We start from the raw sequence: 22881 nt of genomic DNA, 5'->3' as shown, positions 1-22881 counted from the left end.
TGTGTCTGAGCACCAGGGCCTAACCCCATTCATTTAAATGTCCCAGTTATAACGACCCTGAAAAAGCCAACCACCTTGTAGCTACATAGCCTGTCAGGTCAGGAAGGACACTCTCGAGTTGATGGTTAGCCTGGGCAAACTTATGGAGACCCTGCCTCAAAACTGAAAATAATAATAAATTGTTGCTGGGGTTATAGTTTAGTGGTACAGCATTTGCCCAGCCTCCAAGAAGCCCTGGGTTCCACCCCCAGTACTGAAGAGGAGAGCAGAGAGGAAGAAGAAAACGTAAGCATCTGTCCCACCTAGTTTAAAAAAAAAAAAAAATCCCAAACAAGGAAAAATATTTTCAGTTTATTTGGAATGGCGTCTTCTCTACGGTTTCCACAGTTACTAGGAAAATAAATAAAGCCCAGACAGCTACCTCTGCCCTAGGGTTCTAAGGCCACAGGTTTGGAGCCCCGTAGGGGTCACTTGCTCAGCAGGAGGCTGGCGCGCAGCACGCGGGGCACGCGGCGTATGGTCAGGGAGACGCGCGTGCCGCGCACCAGGCGGGCTCCGGGCTGCGCCGAGCGGCAGGCGGCTGCGTTGGGGGGCAGCGAGGTGGCACCCAGCTCGTCCACGCGGGTGGGGGCGATGCCGTGGAGCAGGCGCGTGTAAGCCGTGTCCCGGAGCACCAGCAGGCTGCGCGGTTCCACCAGCAGCGAGGTGACGGGCCGTGGAGGCGGCCGGGGCTGGGGGAACCAGTTGGCGGTCAGTGGCTACCCGCGGGTTTGGGGGCGGGTGAAAAGGCAGCAGGTGGTCAGGGGGACAAGGGTCAGAGAGTCCCCAGGAGAAGGGTTTTGCTTTGGGGGATGGAAGCTTTGGTGGCTGAGACGCGACAGTCTATAGGCTCTGGGGACAAGTATAGGGAAGTCCTGTGTGTGTGGCCAGTCCTTTGGGAGGAGGCCCGGCCTAGGCTTCAGATTAAGGTGGTGGCGCAGGGTTAGCACTCGGGAGGCAGAGGCAGGCGGATCGCTGTGAGTTGGAGGCCAGCCTGGTCTACAAAGCAAGTCTAAGACAGCCAAGGCTACACAGAGAGACCCTGTTTCAAAAACCCAAAAAGAAAAAAATAAAATAAAATAAAATAGGGGCTGGAGAGATGGCTCAGAGGTTAAGAGCACTGACTGCTCTCCCAGAGGTCATGAGTTCAATCCCCAGCAACCACATGGAGGCTCCTGATGCCCTCTTCTATACATGCAGGCAGAGCGCTGTATACATAATTTAAAAAATTTTTTTAAAATAAAAAAATAAAATAAAAAAGCAAAGAGTAATTAAAAGGAAAAAAATAAAAAGAAAAGGCTTGCGAGAATACTGTGTTGAGCTGAAATGGTCTGTGGGAGTGTCAGGGTCACCCATTACCTCAGAGAAACATTGCGTGTCTGTGGATATCCTGGGCAGCCAGAGCACCGCAGCGACAGACTGGTTGGGTGTGGGCTGTTTATCTGGGAGAAAGTCGGGACACCCACCCGGGGACTGGGGAGCATGGCGGGGTGTCAGGAATATCCTGGAGACAAGTAGGGTCAGACTGTCCTGGAGCATGTGGGACCCACCTGTTCTGTCGGGACGTCGTCATCCTCCGGCTGCCGAGGTTCATAGAAATCAAGCACAGTGTGGGAGCCCAGGCTGATGGTGCTGACGGTGGGGTAGTACAGTGGCCCGTCTTCATGAGGCTGTGGAGAAATGGGGTGCCAGGGACGCCAGGGCAGGAGCCAAAGTGGGGTTCACAAGCTGGGGTGGGTAGGGAGGTGAGTGCCTAGGTGGGGGGCGGGTGGATGCTCGGTGGGGGTGGGCCAACACAATGGCTGCCCTCCTATTACAGACTTGGAATTGGGGATTCGGGGGGGGGGGGGCGTTACTGAGGGAATTGGGACGAGGATGATTTACCATGATGCCTTCCCCAGGCAGATACTGGTTCACAAGGACATGGTTGGCTGGGAGACCCCCAAAAAGGCTGAGGTCAGACACTTTGTCCACGTAGCGTTGAAGCCACGGAGGCAGGCGCTCAGGGACCATCCCCCGGGGGTGGGGGAGCCCACCTGCAGAGTGCAATGGAGGCTTGAAAGTACCCAATCAAGGAGCCAGCCATGGCACCTGGCATCCCCACCTACGGGTAGTCCCGTGGTTGGAAGCATCCTTCGCCCCCTACTGAGCTTTGGAAACTGCCACTGGATCTTTCTGTAGTTTCCTCAAAGCCCTCGGCCCTTAGAGACACCCCCAACCACTAATAAACCCCTAACCCCTCAAGGCCACCGCCAACTGGGCGTTGGGGTGAAACGCCTTTAATCCCAGCACTCGGGAGGCAGAGTCAGGAGGATCGCTGTGAGTTCCAGGCCAGGCTGGTCTACAAAGCCAGTCCAGGACAGCCGAGGCTACACAGAGAAACCCTGTCTCGAAAAACAAAAAACAAAAAAGACCACCACCAACCCCTGAAGTCTCCTGGCTCTGGGATCCCTGCAGCCCTTGGAGATAGCCCCCCAATATTTTGAAACGACGGGACTTGAGCCTTTCCCTAGCAGGGCACTTACCCCAGTTCTGTAGCTTCCTCCCAGACAGCTGCGTCCACTTTGGCTTTGGGGCATTGAAAACCTAGGACGTGGGAGATAGGGTTTTCAGGACTTCCCTACCCATGCCAACACAAGAGCCTTCATGTGGGGGTGTGGGGGTGTGAAACAACCTGTCAAGAGTGTGTTTGGGGGTTCTAATTGGGGGGAACAGTTTATTGATATAACCTTGACCAAAACGATTCTCCTCTATCCAAGAAGGTTGCTCTACCGAGAGGTTTAGCCTCAAGAAGGAAGCTCACAGAGATGTGGGGGAAGCCCGGGGTGGGGGGACACTTGCCTAGCCAGTCAAGTCAGCTATATCAACTCTGGCAATCAATGGGTTAACAGTTGCTCTACACAACTGCACCCACAGCTGGAAATTGAATTCTTCTCCTGGTGTGGTGTGTTCCCAGAATTTATTTTATTATTTATGTATTTATTTATTGGATAGGGTCTCATGTATCCCAGACTGACCCCAAAACCCCCTACATAACTGAGCACACCGTGAGCCATCCATTTCTCCAGCCCTGTATTGGGCTGCAAGTGGGCGCAGGGCTTGAATTCCTGATCCTCCCAGTGCTGGGATGTGCCACCACACACACACTGGGAGATCTCAACATGGAGAATGAGCTCTGATACTTCTTTCCTTTCTTTCTTTTTAATTAAAAAAAAAAAAAAGATTTAGGCCGGGCGTGGTGGCGTACGCCTTTAATCCCAGCACTCGGGAGGCAGAGGCAGGTGGATTGTTGTGAGTTCGAGGCCAGCCTGGTCTACAAAGTGAGTCCAGGACAGCCAAGGGTACACAGAGAGACCCTGTCTCGAAAAACCAAAAAAAAAAAAAAGGTTTATTAAAGGGGTTATTTATTATTATGTACACAGTGCTCTGCCTGCATGTGCACCTGCAGGCCAGAAGAGGGCGCCAGATCTCACTATAGATGGCTGTGAGCCACCATGTGGTTGCTGGGAATTGAACTCAGGACCTCTGGGAGAGCAGTGCTCTTAACCTCTGAGCCGTCTCTCCAGCCCCTCTTATACTTCTTTAGTCCCAAGGCTGTGGGGTTGCACTGGGCTATACCTGTCAGGGATGTGTTCTCAACAACACCTTTGTTTTAGAGGTTAGACTGGGCTATCTCAGTGTCGTGTATGTGAGCTTCATAACTGTGTCCTTGGGCGGGCAGAGGGGTGTCTCAATGGTAGAGTGTGTGCCTAGCATGCGAAGGCCCAGTTCCCACCCCCCCCCCCTCTCTCTCTCTCACAGACACACACACACACATTCGGTTTTTCATAAGCCTCTAAGGGAAGCTCTTTCTTGTTTATTTCATTGGCTTTGTTTTTTTTTTTTTTTTTTTGTTTTTTTTTCGAGACAGGGTTTCTCTGTGTAGCCTTGGCCATCCTGGACTCACTTTGTAGACCAGGCAGGCCTCGAACTCACAGCGATCCGCCTGCCTCTGCCTCCCGAGTGCTGGGATTAAAGGCGTGCGCCACCACGCCCGGCCCGGCTTTGTTTTGTTCTGTTTCGTACAAGAGCTCACAATACAGGGCAGGAGAGGCGGCTCAGTGGTTGAAAGCACTTGCTGCTCTTGCATAGGACCCAGGTTCACGTCCTAGCACCCACATGGCTGCTCACAACCATCTGTAACTCCAGTTCCAGGGGACCCTACCCCGTCTTTTAGCCTCCTGGGGCACTGAACAGGGGTAGTTCAGTACACACATGCAGACAAAACATTCATACACATGATTTAAAGGGGGAAAAAAAAAAAACAACAAAAAACAGAGTGCCTGAAATCTGGGGTCCTCCTGCCTCGGCCTCCTTAGCTGGGACTGTAAGTCTGTGCCATCACACCTGGCTGAGAACGCTCTTTTTTTTGTTTGTTTGTTTGTTTTTGTTTTTGTTTTCCAAGACAGGGTCTCTCTGTGTAGCCCTGGCTGTCCTGGACTCACTCTGTAGACCAGGCTGGCCTCGAACTCACAGCGACCCGCCTGCCTCTGCCTCCCGAGTGCTGGGATTACAGGCGTGCGCCACCACCGCGCGGCTAAAATGTGTAGCCCAGGCTGGCCTCAAACTCGTGGTCCTCCTGCCTCCGCCACCACAACCACTGAGAAAGCTCTTTCAGACAGACCTAGCAGTGGCTGAAGGAGGAACCGGGGTATGAGGGGTGCTAAGGCATTTTCTTTGCCGGGGTTTTCAGGGCTCTCAGCTGGGGGCTGAGTGTTGGAGAGGATTCTGGGAAGGTGGTAAGGACGGACTAGCAGGGTACTGGGGCCACCACCTGTCGAAGCAAATACTCCTCCTCCTCCTCGGAGATGAAGTCAGGCACGTAGTAGATTAGAGGTGGCGCCTACAACGGAAAGACGGCTCTTAGGACGACGGTTCTCAACTTCCGGGACCAACGACCGGGTCACCAGAAAACAGAGGTTCATAACAATGGCAACCCCCCCCCCCCGCAGCAGCGACGGAAATGATTTTATGGTGTGGGGGCGTCACCACGACATGAGGGGCTGTACTAAAGGGTCGCAGCGCTGAGGCGCTTTGCCCGACACAGGGACCTTTCCCTTTGGAGAGGAACTTGGGGTGGCCTCAGAGAGGCTGGGACCTCCGTCTAGGCAGCCTATGACCATGGGGGCTGGAGTAGGCGCAGGGCTGGACTCCGAGGCGAAATGGGGTGTCACCCCACCCCACCTCTCACACCCTTCCGTCCCCACATTCCTCCCCTACACCTCAGGCCGGTCAACCTGTTCCACCCTGAATGGTTCCAATGCTGGGACCCTGGCGTCCTCCTCCTCCATGGGTACCAGTTCCTCCTTCTCGTGTGCCGTCCTGTGGGAAGCGACTTAGTGACGAATCCTCCAATCTTCAAGTTGTGGCCGCCCACCCACCCTTCCTTCCACCTGAGCCAGACGCTACCCCTCAGCCTTGCTATAAACCCCAGTCGCCTTTAATCCCAGCACTCGCAGAGGCAGAGGCAGGCTGATCGCTGTGAGTTCGAGGCCAGCCTGGTCTACAGAGCGAGACCAGGACAGCCAGGGCTACACAGAGAGACCCTGTCTCGAAAAACAACAACAAACAAACAAAAAAACTCCAGTCTTCCAAGCCGGAGTCCTCAGTTTCTCAAATGCACCCGGTGATCACTCACTCCCCACCCCGAACCCCCAGATCCGTACGTCCCAAAGCCTCAAAAAGGACATTCCTCTGAGCCCTCACAGCAAGCCCTTCCTCGAACGAGCCACACAGGGCCCAGAACTCTATTTTGATAAACACCTTCCTTCACTTCAGCACCCTCCGGCCTGAGCCAGGCAGCCCAAAGCGTCTTCCTCCCCCCCGTCCCCGCCATGCCGAACCTCCCTGAGATCCCCCGCTCTCATCCCTTTTTTTGGCCATTCATCTCTAATGCTCGCCCGCACCCCGCACCCCCGCCCCCGAAAAAAATTAAAAAAAAAAAAAAATCTGACCGTCCACAGTGTCTCCTCCAATTTCCAGATTCAACACGCTCATCCTCTCGCCCCGCCCCCAACGCCGCAACCCCAGCCACTTCCGCCCCTAGTTACTGACGCAGGAAGTTGTAGACCACTGGGCGTCCTCGGAGAGCCGGCGGCCCCGCCCCCCAGCCAATCAGCGCTCTCCCTCGGTGCCCGCCTTCTCACTCCCACCAATCGGGGCTCCAGAAGCGAACAGCCGCGCGCGCTGCGCTGTGGGCGCCCCGATGACAACCACAGCGATGGGGGCCGGGGGAAGGCTTGCTCTGTTGGAACCACAGGACTTGGTCATCTGCAGGCCAAGCTGTCGGCCTCATGCCATTGACACGAGGGGGTACGGAAGACATTTAAAAAACAAAACAAAACAAACCCGGGGCGGTGGTGGTGGCACGCACGCCTTTAACCCCAGCACTCGGGAGGCAGAGGCAGGCGGATCGCTGTGAGTTCGAGGCCAGCCTGGTCTACAAAGTGAGTCCAGGACAGTCAGGGCTACACAGCGAGACCCTGACTCGAAAAACCAAAACCAACCAACCAACCAAACAAACAACAACAAAAACCAAAACCTTCTGCCACCTTTCCCCAGCAAAACCACGAGGTCAGTGCAATTAAGCCCCCAGTGACCTGACAACACGATGGCCATAGAAACGTCTTTATTGAAGAGGACAGGAGTCATGCTGAGTTTAGGGACATGCAGTGGAGGGGCAGTAGTGAGCTGTCCTTGGTGGTCGGTCGGGGCCCCCTGGTCTGCTCTGGACCCGTGGGGCCGTCAGGTTCTCCCTCAGGCTGTTGGTCTGGCCCAGGAGCTGAGGCCCTTTGTGGCCAAGGACTCAGATTTAGTGTCTTGGACCTGTGACCGGAACGTAGATTGAAACAGGGACTCCCAAGACTTTGGGGGGGGGTCCTGTTAAGAGCCCTGGGGGCCCTGCACATATTAGAAATCAGAGATGTGGGGCTTGGGAGGAGGGGGGCGTTTGGTTTCCTTGAAGCTGGGTCCCGGGGAATTTTGGAGTTTGTGAGATCTGAAGATCCGTGGACTAAGGGCACCGGAGTCCTGTATTCTTGTTCCAAAGATGGGACTTCTTGTTTGGGGGGGGGGCGGTGTTCCTGCTGCCTGGGAGTCAGGTTTGAGATGCCCTGAGAGCTTGGGGTGTTCTCACAACAGGTTCCTTCCTCCCAGACCTAAGGACCTTGTGGTTGGGCGGGTGGGGGCAGGTGGGTTTCCTGAGGGGCTGGGATTGGGGTCTTAAGTTAGGGATTCCCTGGGGATTTGAAGATTCCTTGACTCTGGTAGCGGGAGAGTCCTGGGAGTGAGAAATTGCAGGTCTTCTAGGGATTGTGGGACTTGGAGGCGTGGGAGAATCGGGGATATATATAATATATATTCTCTCTGGAATTTGAAACTCCCCAATGTTCTAGAACGGGGTCTCCAAATTTGGGGGTCTATTCCCCAACCCCCCAAAGGGGGAAGCTATTATTTTAAAAAATAGAGGAATTTTTCTGGGAGGCTTGGCCCAGCACAGGGACTGTGGGCCATATGAGTGGGCTTCGTAGAAGGCACTGGGGGCTTCTCAAGGGGGGGCAGGAAGACTTGGTGTCCTGTAATCCATGCTTCCAGGACTGTTTTGGTGTCTGTAAATCGGGGTGTCTTCTTTGGGGGTGAGAACGGGGGACTTAGTGAATGGAGGGTATCTCTGGTAAGGGGATAGAATATAAGGGTTTTCAGGTGACCTTGGGGTCACAACATCTCAAGGAGGCTGATGTTAAGAGGGGAGGCAGTGATGTGGCCGGCCATTCTGGAGGTATGACCTAATGCTTAAGGAGAACCGGGGGTCGGGGGTGGGGGTGGGGTGAGGGGCGGGGCGGGTAAACCTTCACTCATGGGACTCTGATCCAAAGGTGGGAAACTCAAGAATGACTTGTTGTGGAGCCGGTCAGCATCACTTGGGTGATGTGGAAATGTTTATTGGGGGGGGGGAGAAGATCTGCTCTGAGGGGGGTACAAGGGACAGGGACTAGCCTGAAGGTGCTACTCGGTGGGGGCTGGGGAATCTCTTTTGGGGTTATCATGAGGTCTGTGTTTGGGGATCTGTCATGGGAGATCTGTTAATAATGGGACCTCAGTAGTCGAGGGCTGGCTAACGGGGTTTTCTATTCTGGACGTGTCACTGGGAATTTCTATCTTGGGGTGACTGACTGGGGGGCTCCTGGTGTCAGGAGAATGCTAGAGGGGGACTCTGACTCTTGGTTGGGAGATCCAGGGCCTCTAAGACTGCATCTCTGCCCTCAGCATCCAGGGAAACCAGCAGCAGAAGAGTAACCTGGAAGAGAAGAACCAGGTCACAAGTGCGGGACACAGGTGTGGGACACAGGTGCGGGGCACAGGTGTGGGGCACAGGTGAGGGGCACAGGTGAGGGGCACAGGTGTGGGAGACAGGTGCGGGGCACAGGTGAGGGACACGGGTGTGGGGCACAGGTGAGGGACACAGGTGCGGGGCACAAGTGTGGGGCACAGGTGAGGGGCACAGGTGTGGGACACAGGTGCGGGGCACAGGTGAGGGACACGGGTACGGGGCACAAGTGTGGGGCACAGGTATGGGAGACAGGTGCAGGGCACAGGTGAGGGACACGGGTGCGGGGCACAGGTGAGGGACACGGGTGTGGGGCACAGGTGAGGGACACGGGTGTGGGGGACATCTACCTCCTTCACTCCACTCTCGTGTTTCACATTCTGCCTCTCGGAGTGGCTTTTAGACTCTTGCAGTGTGTGTGTGTGTGTGTGTGTCTGTCTGTCTGTCTGTCTGTCTGTCTGTCTGTCTCCTTCAGTGAAATCTCCAGAATTCATGAAGCTCTAAAGATGGGCTCCCTCTCCCCCTCCCTCCATTCCTCCCCCTTCGTTGCTTTTGTGGGACAGGGTCTCACTGCATACCCTAAGCTGTTCTCAGACTGAGGGCAATCTTGCTGCCACAGCCTCTCCATTGCTGCCTGAGCCACTGCACAAGGCTGGTGTGCTCTGTCTCTGTGTTTTTGTTTGTTTGGTTGTTTGTTTGGTTGGTTGGTCTGTTGGTTTTAGTTTTGGAGACAGGGTTTCCTGTGTTAGCCTTGGCTGTCTTGGAACTTGATCTGTAGACCAGGCTGGCCTCAAATTCACAGAGACTAAAGGTGTGCGCCACCACTTGGCTGTTTGTTCGTTTGTTTGAAACAGGCTTCTCTCTGTGTTTCCCTGGCAGTCCTGGAACTCACCAAGTTGCAGGATGGCCTTGAAGTCACAGAGATCCACCTGCCTCTTTCCTTTCATCCTTCTTTTTCTTACTTATTTAAATTTGTTTATTTTTATTGTCTGTACACTTGTGTTTTGCCCGCGTGTGTGAGGGAGTCCGATCCCCTGGGACAGGAATTACAGACAGTTGTGAGCTGCCGGGTGGTTGCTGGGAATTGAATCCAAGTCCTCTGGAAGATCAGCCAGCGCTCTTAAACTGCCGAGCCATCCCTACAGCCCCCTCTTTTTAAAAACGAGACAGTGTCTCACCCTGTAGCCCAGGAAGGCATGGAGTTCTTGGCCCTCCTACCCGCTGCATGCTGGGATTACAGGCATGCACCACATCTGGTTTGCTTACAGGTTAACTTCCATTTCCCACCCAAGTCAGGGCCTTGGGACACCCACAGCCAGTGGCCTTTCTGCCAGAAGGATACCCACCCACCTGGAGATAGAGTTCTCTGATGCGATGTCCTTTGGGGTCCGGACGGTTGTGAAGCTGCGTTTGGGCTGTGTCACTAGAGAGGAAGGGGAGGACTAGTGAGGTGACAGCAGGCTCGCCTGGGTTACCAGCACCTCCCCTCCCCCGACTGTCATGATATCTATCCTGTCTCCCGGCTTCATTTTCAATATGCACCTGCCCCTTCCCCATCAGTCACCCAGGCTCCCAATACTCCCATGGGACCCCACAGCTCCAGTGCCCGTTTAGATCCTTGTTTTTCTTAGTTAGACGAGGGTTCTTTTTGTTGTCTGTTTGTTTAGTCTCACTATTTAGTTGAGGCTGGTCTTAAATTTGCAACCGTTTCATCTCAACTCCATGAATGTTGGTATTTGTTTGTTTGTTGTTTTTGTTTTGTTGTTTTGTTTTCCGAGACAGGGTCTCTCTGTGTAGCCCTGGCTGTCCTGGGCTCACTTTGTAGACCAGGCTGGCCTCGAACTCACAGCGATCCACCTGCCTCTGCCTCCCGAGTGCTGGGATTAAAGGCGTGCGCCACTACCCCTGGCCTGACTGTTGGTGTTACAGATTTTTAAAAAATCTTTTATGTGCATTGGTGTTTTGCCTTTATGTATGTGTGCATGAGGGTGTCAGATCCTCTAAAATTGGAGTTACAGACAACTGTGAGCAGCCATTTGGATGCTGGGAATTAATCTGGGTCCTCTGGAAGAACAGCCAGTGCCCTTAAGCACTAAGCCATCTCTCCAGTCCCACAGATGGCTTTTTTCCCCACAGTGCTGTGAATGGAACCCAGGGCCTTAAGCATGCTGAGCCATAATCCACACCTAGTCCCTCACTGGAAGATTCTAGGCAGGGGCTCTACCACTGAGCCACACCCCAGCCCCTCACTGGGGGATTCTAGGCGGAGGTTCTACCACTGAGCCACACCCCAGCCCCTCACTGAGGGACTCTAGGCAGGGGCTCTACCACTGAGCCACGCCCCAGCACCTCACTGGGGGATTCTAGGCAAGGGCTCTACCACTGAGCCACACCCCAGCCCCTCACTGGGGGATTCTAGGCAGGGGCTCTACCACTGAGCCACGCCCCAGCCCCTCACTGGGGGATTCTAGGCAGGGGCTCTACCACTGAGCCACACCCCAGCCTCTCACTGAGGGATTCTAGGCAGGGGCTCTACACTGGACTGCATTCCAAACCCTCATAGCCTTGTTAACTTTACTCATACCTACAGAACCTATTTTTTGGGTGGACGAGGAATCCTGTCCTATATTTTTCTGAGCCACGTGTATCAAATGAAATTGGAGAGATTGTCACCAACACAGCTGAGGACCCTCTTCCCATCCTAAGCCCCACATTCCTCTCCGCATCCCAGGGCCTCCCCTCTCCCCTCCACCCGACTCACTTGTCACTTGATGCACTTTTTTGGCCCCAACACTGTCTCCAGGTGGCTCGGCGGATCCACCAATCCTGGAGAGACACACAGAAAAACTCAAAATCACGAAAGGCTACGAGCCGAGCCCCCAGGGAGCCCAAAGGGAAAGAGCTATGGCGTGACAGCCATCCACGTTGTCCTGCCAATGCAAGAGGACCGTCCGAGGGGAGACACGGGCTCTAGGTGGCTTCCCGAGTGGAAGGGGGCGGAGCGAGGCTCACCTCTGGATGCGGGATGCCGGTGCGAAGACCCCGTGTCTCGGGGCGCAGGTAAAGTACCGGACGCCGAACACGGAGCCGTCATGTTTGCCTGTGGGCTGGTCCAGCTCGATGCCATACCAGTAACCTGCAGCGGGGTGATGTCAGGACGCCTCAGCCTCAGTGCTGAGGACAGAGCCCAGGGTTTTATACACCTGGGGCTCACCCCAGCCGGGAGCCCGCCCTCACCGGGAGCGAAGTCAGTCTTCCCATAGAAGCGCACGGTGCCCTGCTTCTGGCCTGCCACAAGGACTTGATCTCCAACTTCCGCTTTAGCCCCGTCGCGCTGCTGCAGGCTGCCCAGTGACGGGGAAGACGGGGACTTCTTCTTTCCTGGGAATGCAAGGTAAAGAGACGTGGCCCAAAGGAGAAACTGAGGCAGAAGGCAGGAGCCCCAAATTTTTTCCTTTGAAAATGAGGGAGCAGCCGGGCACCTTTCATCGCAGCACCCGGGAGGCAGAGGCAGGTGGATTGCTGTGAGTTCGAGGCCAGCCCGGTCTACAAAGTGAGTGCAGGACAGCCAAGGCTACACAGAGAAACCCTGTCTCGGAAAGAAAAAAAAAAAAAAAAAAAAAAAAAAAAAAAGGAAATGCGGAGACAAAGTTGGAGCTGTGGCTCAGGAGGAGTACAGCATTTGCTTAGTGTATATTCAAGTCCTGAATGTAATTCCCAGCGTGGTGAAAAATTGAAAGGGGCTGCAGGTAGCAGTGTGGGACTAGAGCCCCAGGACTCAGGTGACTGAGGCAAGATCACTTGAGCCATGGTGGGTTTTTTTCCTTTTGTTGTTTTGTTTTTTGAGACAGGGTTTCTCTGTGTAGCCCTGGCTGTCCTGGACTCACTTTGTAGACCAGGCTGGCCTCAAACTCATAGCGATCCTCCTGCCTCTGCCTCCCGAGTGCTCGGATTAAAGGCGTGCGCCACCACCACCCGGTTTAATTGTAGTCTGAAAGCACCTCCATTCGTAAAAGCCAGAAACTTCAGGAAGAGTAACCCTAAAGTTGGGAGATGTCTTTGGGCCTGAGAGGAAACTGAGCCTCAGGAGGCTGGGAACCCCAGAGGTCCTTCCAGAAGCTGTGTTGGGCCAGCGGTGGGTCAAAGGAGGAAACCAAGTCACTGAAGTGGGAAGACAGCTTATTCTCTCTATGGCCGGAGTTGAGGACCAAACAGAATCATAGAAGCTGAGCTGCCACCGGGCGTGGTGGCGCACGTCTTTAATCCCAGCACTCGGGAGGCAGAGGCAGGAGGATCGCTGTGAGTCTGAGGCCAGCCTGGTCTACAAAGCCAGTCCAGGACAGCCAGGGCTACACAGAGAAACATTGTCTTAAAAAACCAAAAATAAATAAATAAAAGAAGAAGAAGAAGAAGAAGAAGAAGAAGAAGAAGAAGAAGAAGAAGAAGAAGAAGAAGAAGCAGCTGAGCTGCCCAGCAGTTTGGTGATGTTCTTCTGACCTTTGTGTTCCCTTCGGCCTTTGCCAGTTACACGGGAGAAGTCCATGCGGGGAGTGCGGGGTGTGGAGGTAACAGACGAGGGGGGCGCGTCCACCGCCTTGGAGACCTTGGACACGGAAGCAAAGAGACCTGGGGAGGAGGCGAGGCTGGGTTTGGCACTGTGGGAGCCAAAGAGACCCTTGCGCTTTGCTGTGTCTCCGTCCCTCCCCCCTCTACCGCCCCCACCCCCACCTTACCCCTGAAAGCAGCATCGTAAGAATTGACTATACCTCCCATCCCACCGTCCTGGACCCGAGTTAGACACTGACCCTGCTTTGGAGGGCAGATGAAATAGCGGACACCCCCAACGCTGCCATCGTTCTTGCCTTCCGGTTCATCTAGCTCCACCCCGACCCACTGGCCGCTGGCGAACTCCGTGGTCCCACAGAACCTCAGTGTGCCGGTCTGCGGAGACAGGGAGGACATGGCTAGGACAGGGGCCTTGGAGATGCTGGACTCCCGATGAGACAGGGGCGTGGCAGGGTGGGGTGTGGGGAGGGGGAGGCTGAGAGAGCTGAATCCTCCCCACGCCCTCCTCCCCCCCCCACCCGACCCCCCAAGCCTGACCTTCTGGCCGTCCAGCAGCACTCGGTCCCCCAGGCGGAGGCCCAGCGCACTAAGCATGAGGTTGCCCGGGACGTTGTCATAGTTGGGTAGCGTGACTTTGGGAAGGGTACAAGACAGAGGCACAGCCTCTTCCAGCAGCGTCCGCAGTTCCTTGGCCACCAGTGCCGCCTCTGCCTTGTCAAGGGACATGTCCATAGGGTCCGGGACCACTTCCGCTGGCACCTGTCCCTTTCGATTCTGTGGGTCAAAGAGAACAGAAGGAATAGGGACTGAGTGGGCCAGGCCACGCCCCTCTGTGAGCCACGCCCCTCTAAGAAGCCACGCCCCGGAGGCCACGCCCCAAGTTGGGTAATGCAGGAGCTATGCTAGGTAACACTCTAGGCCAAAAAGGAATGGAGTGTAAACATACAGGTGTGGCCTAGGTGTAGTGGCGCCCGCCCGCCAAGCACACAGAGGGAGGAACAGGCTATCCAGGGTGGAACCTTGACTCAAAAAACGAAGCCAGACAGTGGTGGCGGGACATCTTTAGTGCCTGCACTAAGGAGGCGGAGAAAGGCAGATCTCCGAGGCTTTGAGGCCAGCCTGGTCTACAACAGAGGGTTTCAGGTTAGCCAGGGCGACTCTAGACTGGGACCGGCTACACCGTTGATCTTGGTCAAGCAGGACTGAAGGAAGGGAGCGCGCCGTTCATAGCACACCCTGGGCGGCCCTCCTCTCTCCGCCTCAGGGCTCCCATTGTAAAAACACGGGGCTCTCGGAATGAGCAGACGTGAACCTGTTGTGTGACGAACGCTTATGTATATACACCAGCTGCGGTTCCATGTGTTTAAAAAAATGCACAGAGGAGCCGGGCGGTGGTGGCGCACGCCTTTCATCCCAGCACTCGGGAGGCAGAGGCAGGGGGATCGCTGTGAGTTCGAGGCCAGCCTGGTCTACAGGGAGAGTCCAGGACAGCCAAGGCTACACAGAGAGACCCCATCTCGAAAAAAACAAAACAAAACAAAACAAACAAACAAACAAAAAGCGCAGAGGTTTTCCTAATGCTTTGGGTGGTGGTCTCGATCCCTCTGCGGAGACCTGCCCGAGGGGGGGTGGGGCATCACAGGACGGCAGGTAGGGAGAGGGAGGAGTGAGGGGTGGCCGCGGTACCCTCATCGCTGGGTTGGCACCGTGCTCCAGTAAACATTTGGCGGCACCCAGGCACAGATTCGAGGCAGCGATGTGCAGAGCCGAGCCATGGTTGAAGTCACTGCACGTGGAGTTTACCACTGGGAAGCCGGCAGGTGAGAGAAAGGAAAAGAGTGAGCGGCCTCCCAGCAGCATCTGCACGGAGCCCCCAAACCCCTGCTCAGGGCTCCCCTATCTCCACACATCATGCCCCAACTGTCCCTTCCATCCCACTGCTGTCCATCCCGTAGGTCACCACCCAACACCGAACCGCGCCCCTTTCCCCACCTCCCCACATCCTTTCATTGCTTTTCTTTTTCTTTCTTTCTTTTTTTTTTTTTTTTTTGTTTGTTTGTTGAGACAGGGTCTCTTTGTGTAGCCTTGGCTGTCCTGGACTCACTCTGTAGGCCAGGCTGGCCTCGAACTCACAGAGATCCGCCTGCCTCTGCCTCCCGAGTGCTGGGATTAAAGGCGTATTCTTTCATCCTGGTCTTTTCCCCTAACCGTATCGTGGCCTCTCACACTACTACCCTGAGCATCCGCCTCCCTCCTACAAGCTACAGCACCACCCCCGATCCAGGCCCCGACTCCTCATCCCAGCTCTGCATCCTCACCCCTGGGCCTCGCCCCCTTCAGCAGCACTCGTACAAGGTCTGGGACATCGAAATAGGCGGCATAGTGAAGTGCGTTCATGTTGGTCCAGCGGCTGCGTAGGGTCACATCGGCACCCAACGCTAACAGCTGCTGTGAGAGGCGCACCGCGGCCGCAGGGTCTCCTGCAAAAGAGCGCACGCCTTCAATCCCAGCACTCGGGAGGCAGAGGCAGGAAGATCGCTGTGAGTTCGAGGCCAGCCTGGTCTACAAATCAAGTCCAGGGCAGGCCAGGGCTACACAGAGAAACCCTGTCTTAAAAAAAAAAAAAAAAAAGAGCCAGGGGCAGCTTGGAAGCCATTTTCCCAACACAAGCGCCCAACGAGTCAGGCGAGGGGCACCCTGGGGCACTTTGGGGTGTGGGCAGGCTCCTTAGGGCCTGAGTCGTCCTTGGTGGTTTTGAGGGGATCCAGGACTGGGAGCCTAGGTTTTGGGGGTCTCACCGACTCCATGCGCCCCAGCCTTGCACGCGTAGTGGAGCAGCGTCATGTCTGTGAGCCCGTCACGGTCGTTGACGTGGCAGCCACGGCGCAGAATCTGTGAGCACCGGACGAGAGCGTAGAATCACCCAACCACGGAGGAACCCGGGGCTCCTCCTTCTCCGGCCTCCCGAAGTGCTCCTCCTACCTCATTGCCGATGACGTCTATCTTGTGCTGGACTTGGGGCACCCACTGGCGCACGATGGCAAACAGCTCCGGGACGGTGGTATTCGGGTCGAACAGAATCTCCTGGCACGCGGGGTCGTTGGGGTCGAAGAAGGTGAAAGCTGGAGAAAGAGGTCGAGAGAGTCACCTTAGGCAAGCGGCCCCCTCTTTGCGTTCTGAGGGAAGGAGACTCTAGGTCCTTGCCTTTTATTTATTATTATATTATTATTATTATTATTAATTAGTTTTTGGTTTTTCGAGACAGGGTTTCCCTGTGTAGCCTTGGCTGTCCTGGACTTGCTTTGTAGACCAGGCTGGCCTCGAACTCACAGCGATCCACCTGCCTCTGCCTCCCGAGTGCTGAGATTAAAGGTGTGCACCACCACCTGGTTTAGGTCATTGCCTAACGGGTCTGGAGTATTTGGTTTCAAAGAGATGGCACACGGGCCACTGTCGACTCACAGGTGTTTTCCGGACAACCAGCGGGTTTCAATACTAAAGAGGGCACTGAATGGATAACATAAAGCTACCCCAATGTCTTAAGAAATTGGAGCCGGGCGGTGGTGGCGCACGCCTTTAATCCCAGCACCTGGGAGGCAGAGGCAGGCGGATACGCTGTAAATTCAAGTCCAGCCTGGTCTATAAAGTGAGTCCAGGATGGCCAAGATAACATAGAGAAACCCTGTCTTGAAACAAAACAAAACAAAATAATAATAATAAAAAAATAAAAATAAAAAAGAGTGGACAACCAGGTAATTCCACCCTTGGAAACAACAGAGTGGCTGCAGGCTCAGCATCTTTGTATCGGTATGCTCAAGGGTCCTGTCAAACTATGGGCACAGAGAGCTGGGTGTGGTAGCACGTGCCAGGCTCCTCACCACTTGGGAGGTAGAGTCGGGGAGGCTAGGAGTTCCAGACCAACATGGACTGACTGGTTACATGGAGAAGTCACAGCAATACCCTTCTCCGAAATTTAGCTGCTGGGAACAGAACACATAGCTAGACTGTTTGCTTTGAATGCACAGTTCACACACACACACACACACACACACACACACACACACACAAATAGAATGGACACAGCATAGTCAAATTACCAGAAGAGGTAAGTTTTTTCTTTTTAATTTTTATTTCAAATGCCAGGCCAAAGGCTGGGCGGTGGTGGCGCACACCTTTAATCTTAGCACTCGGGAGGCAGAGGCAGGCAGATCTGTTTCTCCATGTATCCTTGGCGGTCCTGGACTTGCTTTGCAGACCAGGCCGGCCTCAAACTCACAGCCATCCACCTGCCTCTGCTTCCCGAGTGCTGGGATTAAAGGCATGCATGGGCCACACACACACACACACACACACTACTGACACCACTGGGCTTTTCAGACACCTGGTGTGTAGCCCACAAGCAGACACCTACTTAAAAAACAATAATAATAAATGTTTACAAATGTAGCCTCTGTGTTAACATACATGAAACGGACCCATCAATGGACAATCTCTGATCTGAGGCCAGCCAGGGTGGTGCCCAAGGGCACTAACGTTTCTCACGTGAGACACTGGCTAAGTGTTGCTCTCAGCAGGGGCCGCAACGTGTGCCGAATAGATGAAGATTGGATCCCACTCAGCCCAGAGAAGTGACCCACGGACAGTGAGTCAGGAATCTCTCCCCGTCACTAACGTCACATCCATTCTTGGCTCAGCACGACTCCCAGCCTTTCCACAGTACAGTCCAAAGTCCTCCCCCGCGGTCAGCGCACAAGGCTCCCTGTTTTCCACACTTCCCCTCTGCCTTAGTCCCCATCAGCCAACTGACCTCCTGTCCCTCCAGTGTGCCGAGCAAAAACCCTGGCCTCTCTGCGCTGCTCTCGGGCCTACACGAAGCTTTGCAAATCTTCGCAGAAGTCTCCTCCACACTTGCCTGGTCTGAACCTCTAGCCCTACCCTCCTGTATGCTGCCTCTGGTGTCTTGGCGAACGGCAACGCCAAAAGCACTACGTATGCTCCTTCCTCAGGCTTTCTTTCTCTCCTCCCTCTCTCCTTCTCTTCCTCTCTCTGATGGGGCCAGAAATCCAAGGTCTTGCGCTAAGCACTGCGCTCTGCTGCTTAGCCACACGCCCCAAGCCCTTCTCCTGCCTCTTTCTCTCCCCATCCACTGTACACGGTAAAACACGGTCCAGGTAAAACACGGTGTTTCTGTGCTGCCTTTCTCCTCGCAGCACCTAGCATGCAGGGAAGGCCCAACGGGTCTCCTCAGAAGCAATACATTACACCGAACAAATAGCACCTTTAGCTTCCTCTCTGGGATATGCCGCCATTTCCAGATTGTTCTACAAGCGGGATTACTCCGAGGGCCCAGCCTGGGCTCTGTGACTTCCAGCCTGATCCAGTTCGATTTCTAACCATTTTCCAAGTTCCTGGGGTGGGCCCTCCTACTGCACCCCAAACTCCAAGATGATACTCTGTGTGTGTGTGTGTGTGTGTGTGTGTGTGTGTGTGTGTGTGTGTGTGTGTGTGTGTGAGATACGGAGAGAGTGTGCTGTGGAAACAGCGGTTGACGCTGGGTGTCTTTCTCTGCTGGTCACCTTAGTTTTGAGACAGGGCCAGCCCCAGGCGTCCTCCTGTGTCCGACTCCTCTGCATTGGGCTTAGATGCCAGCAACCATGCCCAGCTTTGCACATGTGTATTGGGGCAGCCAAACTCACCTCCTATGGCCGCACAGCAAGGGCTTTATCAACCAAGCCATCTCTCCAGCTAATATTCCTTTTTATTTTTTTCTACTCAGACTGAAATCTGTCCCTCTGATCTCTCTGATAGGTACCATGTCCACAGGCAGTTGTGTCCCCTCGCCCCAACCCCCCCAGCCCAGCCCTAGTTTCTGCACCTCCCACCAGCCTCTGGGAATTCCTAGCCAACCCCCTTCTGGATAGGTCCTCAAACCCTTCTCCCACGTCCAGCCCCAGCCCCAGCTCCATCTATCTCTAATCGGAAGCCAGAAGAAGCTTTTACAACTGTCGATCAAGAGCCAGTGGGCTGGCTCTGCCCATAAAGGCACTAGCTTGTCACCAAGTCTGAGGACCCGAGTTCGATTCCTGGGACCCACACGGTGGAAGGAGAGAACCAACTCCCAAAATATCCTCTGACCAACGCACACATGCTGTGGCACACACATGCAAACACACACTCACACACACAATCAATTAAAACATAATAGCAAGGCTGTCTGTCAAACCTGTCACCTCTATTTTTAGATTATATAGCTGGGTGGTGGTGGCGCACGCCTTTAATCCCAGCACTTGGGAGGCAGAGGCAGGTGGATCGCTGTGAGTTCAAGGCCTGCCTGGTCTACAAAGTGAGTCCAGGACAAGCCTGGGCTACACAGAGAAACCCTGTCTCAAAAATAAATAAACAAATAAACAAATAAATAAATAAAAGAATACACACACACACACACACACACACACACACACACACACACACTGTTCTCTCCTTTTCACACTCAGAATATAGAAGTCATGGGTATGGCCTGCAAGTCCCTTCTAGATCTGTCCCCTGTGAGCATTTCAGCTCTCTGATCACCCCCTAAATGCAGTTTTGTGGTCTTCCCATTCTAAACTCTGCCTCTGGCCTTTGCACTCACTCTTCCTGAACACCAGCTCTCTCTTCATGTTGCCTGCATGCTGGTTCCTCCTCAAGCTTTGGGCCTCAGGCTGCAGCGCACCTCACCTAGTCAGAAAGGCCCAACCCAACCACCCGGGGCCCCAGTCTCTACCCTTTGATGCTTTGGCAGCACCAAGGTAGAGACTTTAGTTGGGTCTCTCTGAGGGCGACGATGCTTGTGCCTGCACCCTCAGCCCTCCCTGAATGAATAGCTCCCTCCTCGCAACCACCCCACCTCGGATCCTTTAGTCCTGTGTGTTAATTCTCCTGCGGCCTCCCCACCACCACTCCACCCTGGGTCTTCCCAACACGCTACCTCCCCAGGGGAACCCTGGCTTCCCTGTCTTTAAAAGCTCTTGCAGAACTCTGTTCTTGACAAAACGCAACCTCGGGGGTCTCCTGTAATTCCGTGTTTAGCCTCATTGGTGTGCCTGTGACTGGGGCCTGGGAAGGGGGGGCGGGGGTGCTATCGGGAAAGCCGTAGGAGAGGCTCGCTCTGGGCCGTCGCCCCAGTTCCTAGCATAAAGTTAGGCTCGCAGTAGCTTGCCGTACAGTGTTTGCTGAGCGACTGAACTGCTGAATTGGTACGTCATGAATGGAAAACTAGCATTTTTTTTCCTCAGCCCCACTCTCTCATAGACCTCCCTGAGGATCGCCTTCAGCATGCCCCCACCATCACCACCAACCAACACAGCTCAGCCAAGCCACCACCACCTAAATAAAGCTCCTCGGACCAGATTCCAGGGTGGGGACGGCGGCGGTTACCGTAGTCCTTGGGGAGCGGAGCAGGTGCTGAGGGGTGCACAACGGGCTTCTGCCGGCGCTCCTGGGTGGGGCTGGGGGCTTCTGGGACCCGTTCCTCCTCTTCCTCCTCCTCCTCTTCCTCCTCCCCTCGGGGCGGAGGGGCCATTGGGGCAGGATCTGTCTTAGTCATGGTCCTCGGTAGCCCTGGGGGCTGTGGGGGAGAGAGGCCGGTGCAAAGTTGAGGGGGGCGGGTGATGGCCTGGAGATAGAGGTCAGCTAGAGAGGGCGCCCCTCTGCGCGCGCAGGGTCGGGTGGGTGGGGGTCGTCTGGTACCCTAGTCCCCGGCTCTGGATTTGGGCAACCACAAGGGATCCCCGTTACTCATCAGAAGGCCCAGGGATCTGCGTCCCCAACGCCTGCACCTCCCTCAAGGCCCAGCCTCCTATTCTTCTCCTCGGGTGCCAGGCTCCTGGGTCTCGGCCGCCCCCTCCCGGGGTTTGTTTATCTAGGGATGCAGGATGCTTCGCCCCTCCCCTTCTCCTCAGCCTCCCATCTTACCTTGGATGGCGTGGTGGTGGGGAGGTTGGAGAGCAAGGCTGGGACTGAAGAGACTGCAGGAGTAACGGGGTGTCAGTGTCCCTGGGATGGGGGGCGGGCGGTGGACGAGATGGGGAAAGAGAGGGAGACAGAGAGATGGGGACCAGGCCCAGACGCTGGCGGGGGATGGGGGGGTGATGGAGAAGGAGGGGCGCTGCCGGAGCATGCGCAGTGGCAAGACGCGGGGGAGGAGACGCTGGGAGCCCGGGAGGGAGCGGGAAGGGGTTTGACACTCAGGGTTTGGGATCAACAGAGCCAGGGGACACGGGCCCCCTGGAAGGATGTGACAAGCATAGAGATTGGAGAGGGGTGAGGTAGAGAGGAGGGCTTAAAAAAAAAAAAAAAAAAAAAAAAAGTAGGTGGGAAGGTACGCGCGAGTGTTTTCCTCCACTCAGCACACCAGTCCTAACCCCTATGCTTGCCCGACATAAGGGGTATTTTCTTTTTAAATTAACCTTCTTCTTCACGCTGATCCTCATCACCCAGGACAGAAAGGTTAGTGAAGCCGCCTATTCAAGGGTGGTAGCGCTGCAGCTAGAACCAAGCCAGCATCGTCTGGGCGGCGTCTCTGAAGATGTGCATCACTCCTTCCTCACTAGGCTGGCCTTGACTGCCGCACCCCAAATCACCCCCCACCCCTGGCCCCCCGGCCTTCCACCTCTTCCTTCTGATGGGCAGACTGGGAACTCTGTCGATGGGATAGTTGCAGAGTTTTTTGGTTTGTTTGTTTGTTGTTGTTGTTTGTTTATTTTTCATCCCTCTTCTGCCTCTCCCAGCCTTCGCCCAGGTGGTCCATACTTGTTCCTCGGCGGCCGCCTAGACCGGAGCAGGAGGCTCCCTCTGTTCTCTCTGTCCCCAGCCTGGCTGACCTGGCTGCCTGATCCCATGTCCCACAGACGGAGGTGGGGGTGGGGGGTGAGGGGACACTCCCTGGCTCAGCCACATTCCTTTGCCTGACACTTGGGAGGAAGAAGGAAAAGGCCTGCGGTTCAGAGCCAACCTGGGCTGCCCCCCCCACCTTCACCTGCAGACCACACACACACACACACACACACGGGTACACACACATGCACGCACACACGCACCTGCACGCGCACACATGCACACACTCACTCGCCAGTGTGGTCCACCATAGGACCATCATGGCTGTAGATGAACATGCCCGGCACTCTCGGACTCTACCTCCTGGTAGCCTCCTTAGCTCACTTCACTGCAACTATTGCATCCCTGCTGCTCTTCCTTCTGCCTGGGTCTCTGCGGTTCGGTTCCCTCCCTTCCTTCTTTTGTTTTTGGGTTTTTTTTTGTTCGTTTTTTGTTTTGTTTGTTTTTTGTTTTTTGAGACGAGGTTTCTCTGTGTAGCCCTGGCTGTCCTGGACTCCTCTATAGACCAGGCTGGCCTCGAACTCACAATGATCCACCTGCCTCTGCCTCCAAGTGCTGGGATTGAAGGCGGGCACCACCACCACCACCCCCCGGCCAGGCCTGATTCTTTCAGCTGTTGCTGGGTGGAAGCCGGGTCTTTACAGGCAAGCACTCCCACATCCCCCAAAGGCACGGAAGGCTCTTGAGACACTGGACTCTGGTATAAGCCAGCGACCCTGTGGGTGGAGCAAGCACCCTTGGTACCAGTCCCAGCCTAGGATGTGGCTTATTTGGTAGAGGACTCACCAATCTGGAAAAATCTCTGGAGTCATCTCTAGCGCCATGTAACCGGAGGTGGGTGTGGGTGGGGGGGTGGGAGGGATGTAGGGGGTGGTGGGAGGGTAGGGTGTGGGGGTGGGGAGGTGGAGGAGCAGGGGGGGGGGGAGTCGAGGGGAGGTGTGGGGGGTGCGTCCTTGTAATCCCAGCACTCAGGAGGTGGAGGCAGGAGGATCTGAATTCCAATTTGGAGGTCATCTTTGGATACGCAACAAGCTTGA

General features: G+C 55.1%; 2 protein-coding genes across 2 annotated transcripts; both read right to left on the bottom strand.

Annotated features, from left to right (window-relative positions):
* Positions 1-329: 329 nt before the first annotated feature.
* On the bottom strand, positions 330-4932 carry Alkbh6 (alkB homolog 6). Its single transcript, XM_051162752.1, has 5 exons — positions 4853-4932; positions 2565-2625; positions 1924-2075; positions 1590-1709; positions 330-731 (listed from the first exon to the last, which is right to left on the bottom strand). Exons 3-5 carry the CDS (start codon positions 2050-2052, stop codon positions 468-470), a joined length of 513 nt encoding a protein of 170 aa, XP_051018709.1. The 5' UTR covers positions 2053-2075; positions 2565-2625; positions 4853-4932; the 3' UTR covers positions 330-467.
* Positions 4933-8119: 3187 nt separating this feature from the next.
* Positions 8120-20939, bottom strand: Clip3 (CAP-Gly domain containing linker protein 3). Its single transcript, XM_051162798.1, has 14 exons — positions 20924-20939; positions 20387-20576; positions 15953-16092; positions 15769-15862; positions 15289-15450; positions 14657-14775; positions 13508-13744; positions 13210-13345; positions 12902-13030; positions 11642-11785; positions 11417-11540; positions 11166-11230; positions 9755-9827; positions 8120-8374 (listed from the first exon to the last, which is right to left on the bottom strand). The coding sequence occupies exons 2-14, from the start codon at positions 20553-20555 to the stop codon at positions 8320-8322; spliced, it is 1647 nt and encodes a 548-aa protein (XP_051018755.1). The 5' UTR covers positions 20556-20576; positions 20924-20939; the 3' UTR covers positions 8120-8319.
* Positions 20940-22881: the final 1942 nt, after the last annotated feature.

The sequence above is a fragment of the Acomys russatus genome, chromosome 19 (assembly GCF_903995435.1).
Source record: "Acomys russatus chromosome 19, mAcoRus1.1, whole genome shotgun sequence".
Classification (NCBI taxonomy): domain Eukaryota; kingdom Metazoa; phylum Chordata; class Mammalia; order Rodentia; family Muridae; genus Acomys; species Acomys russatus.
This window is presented reverse-complemented; position numbering and strand designations above follow the sequence as displayed.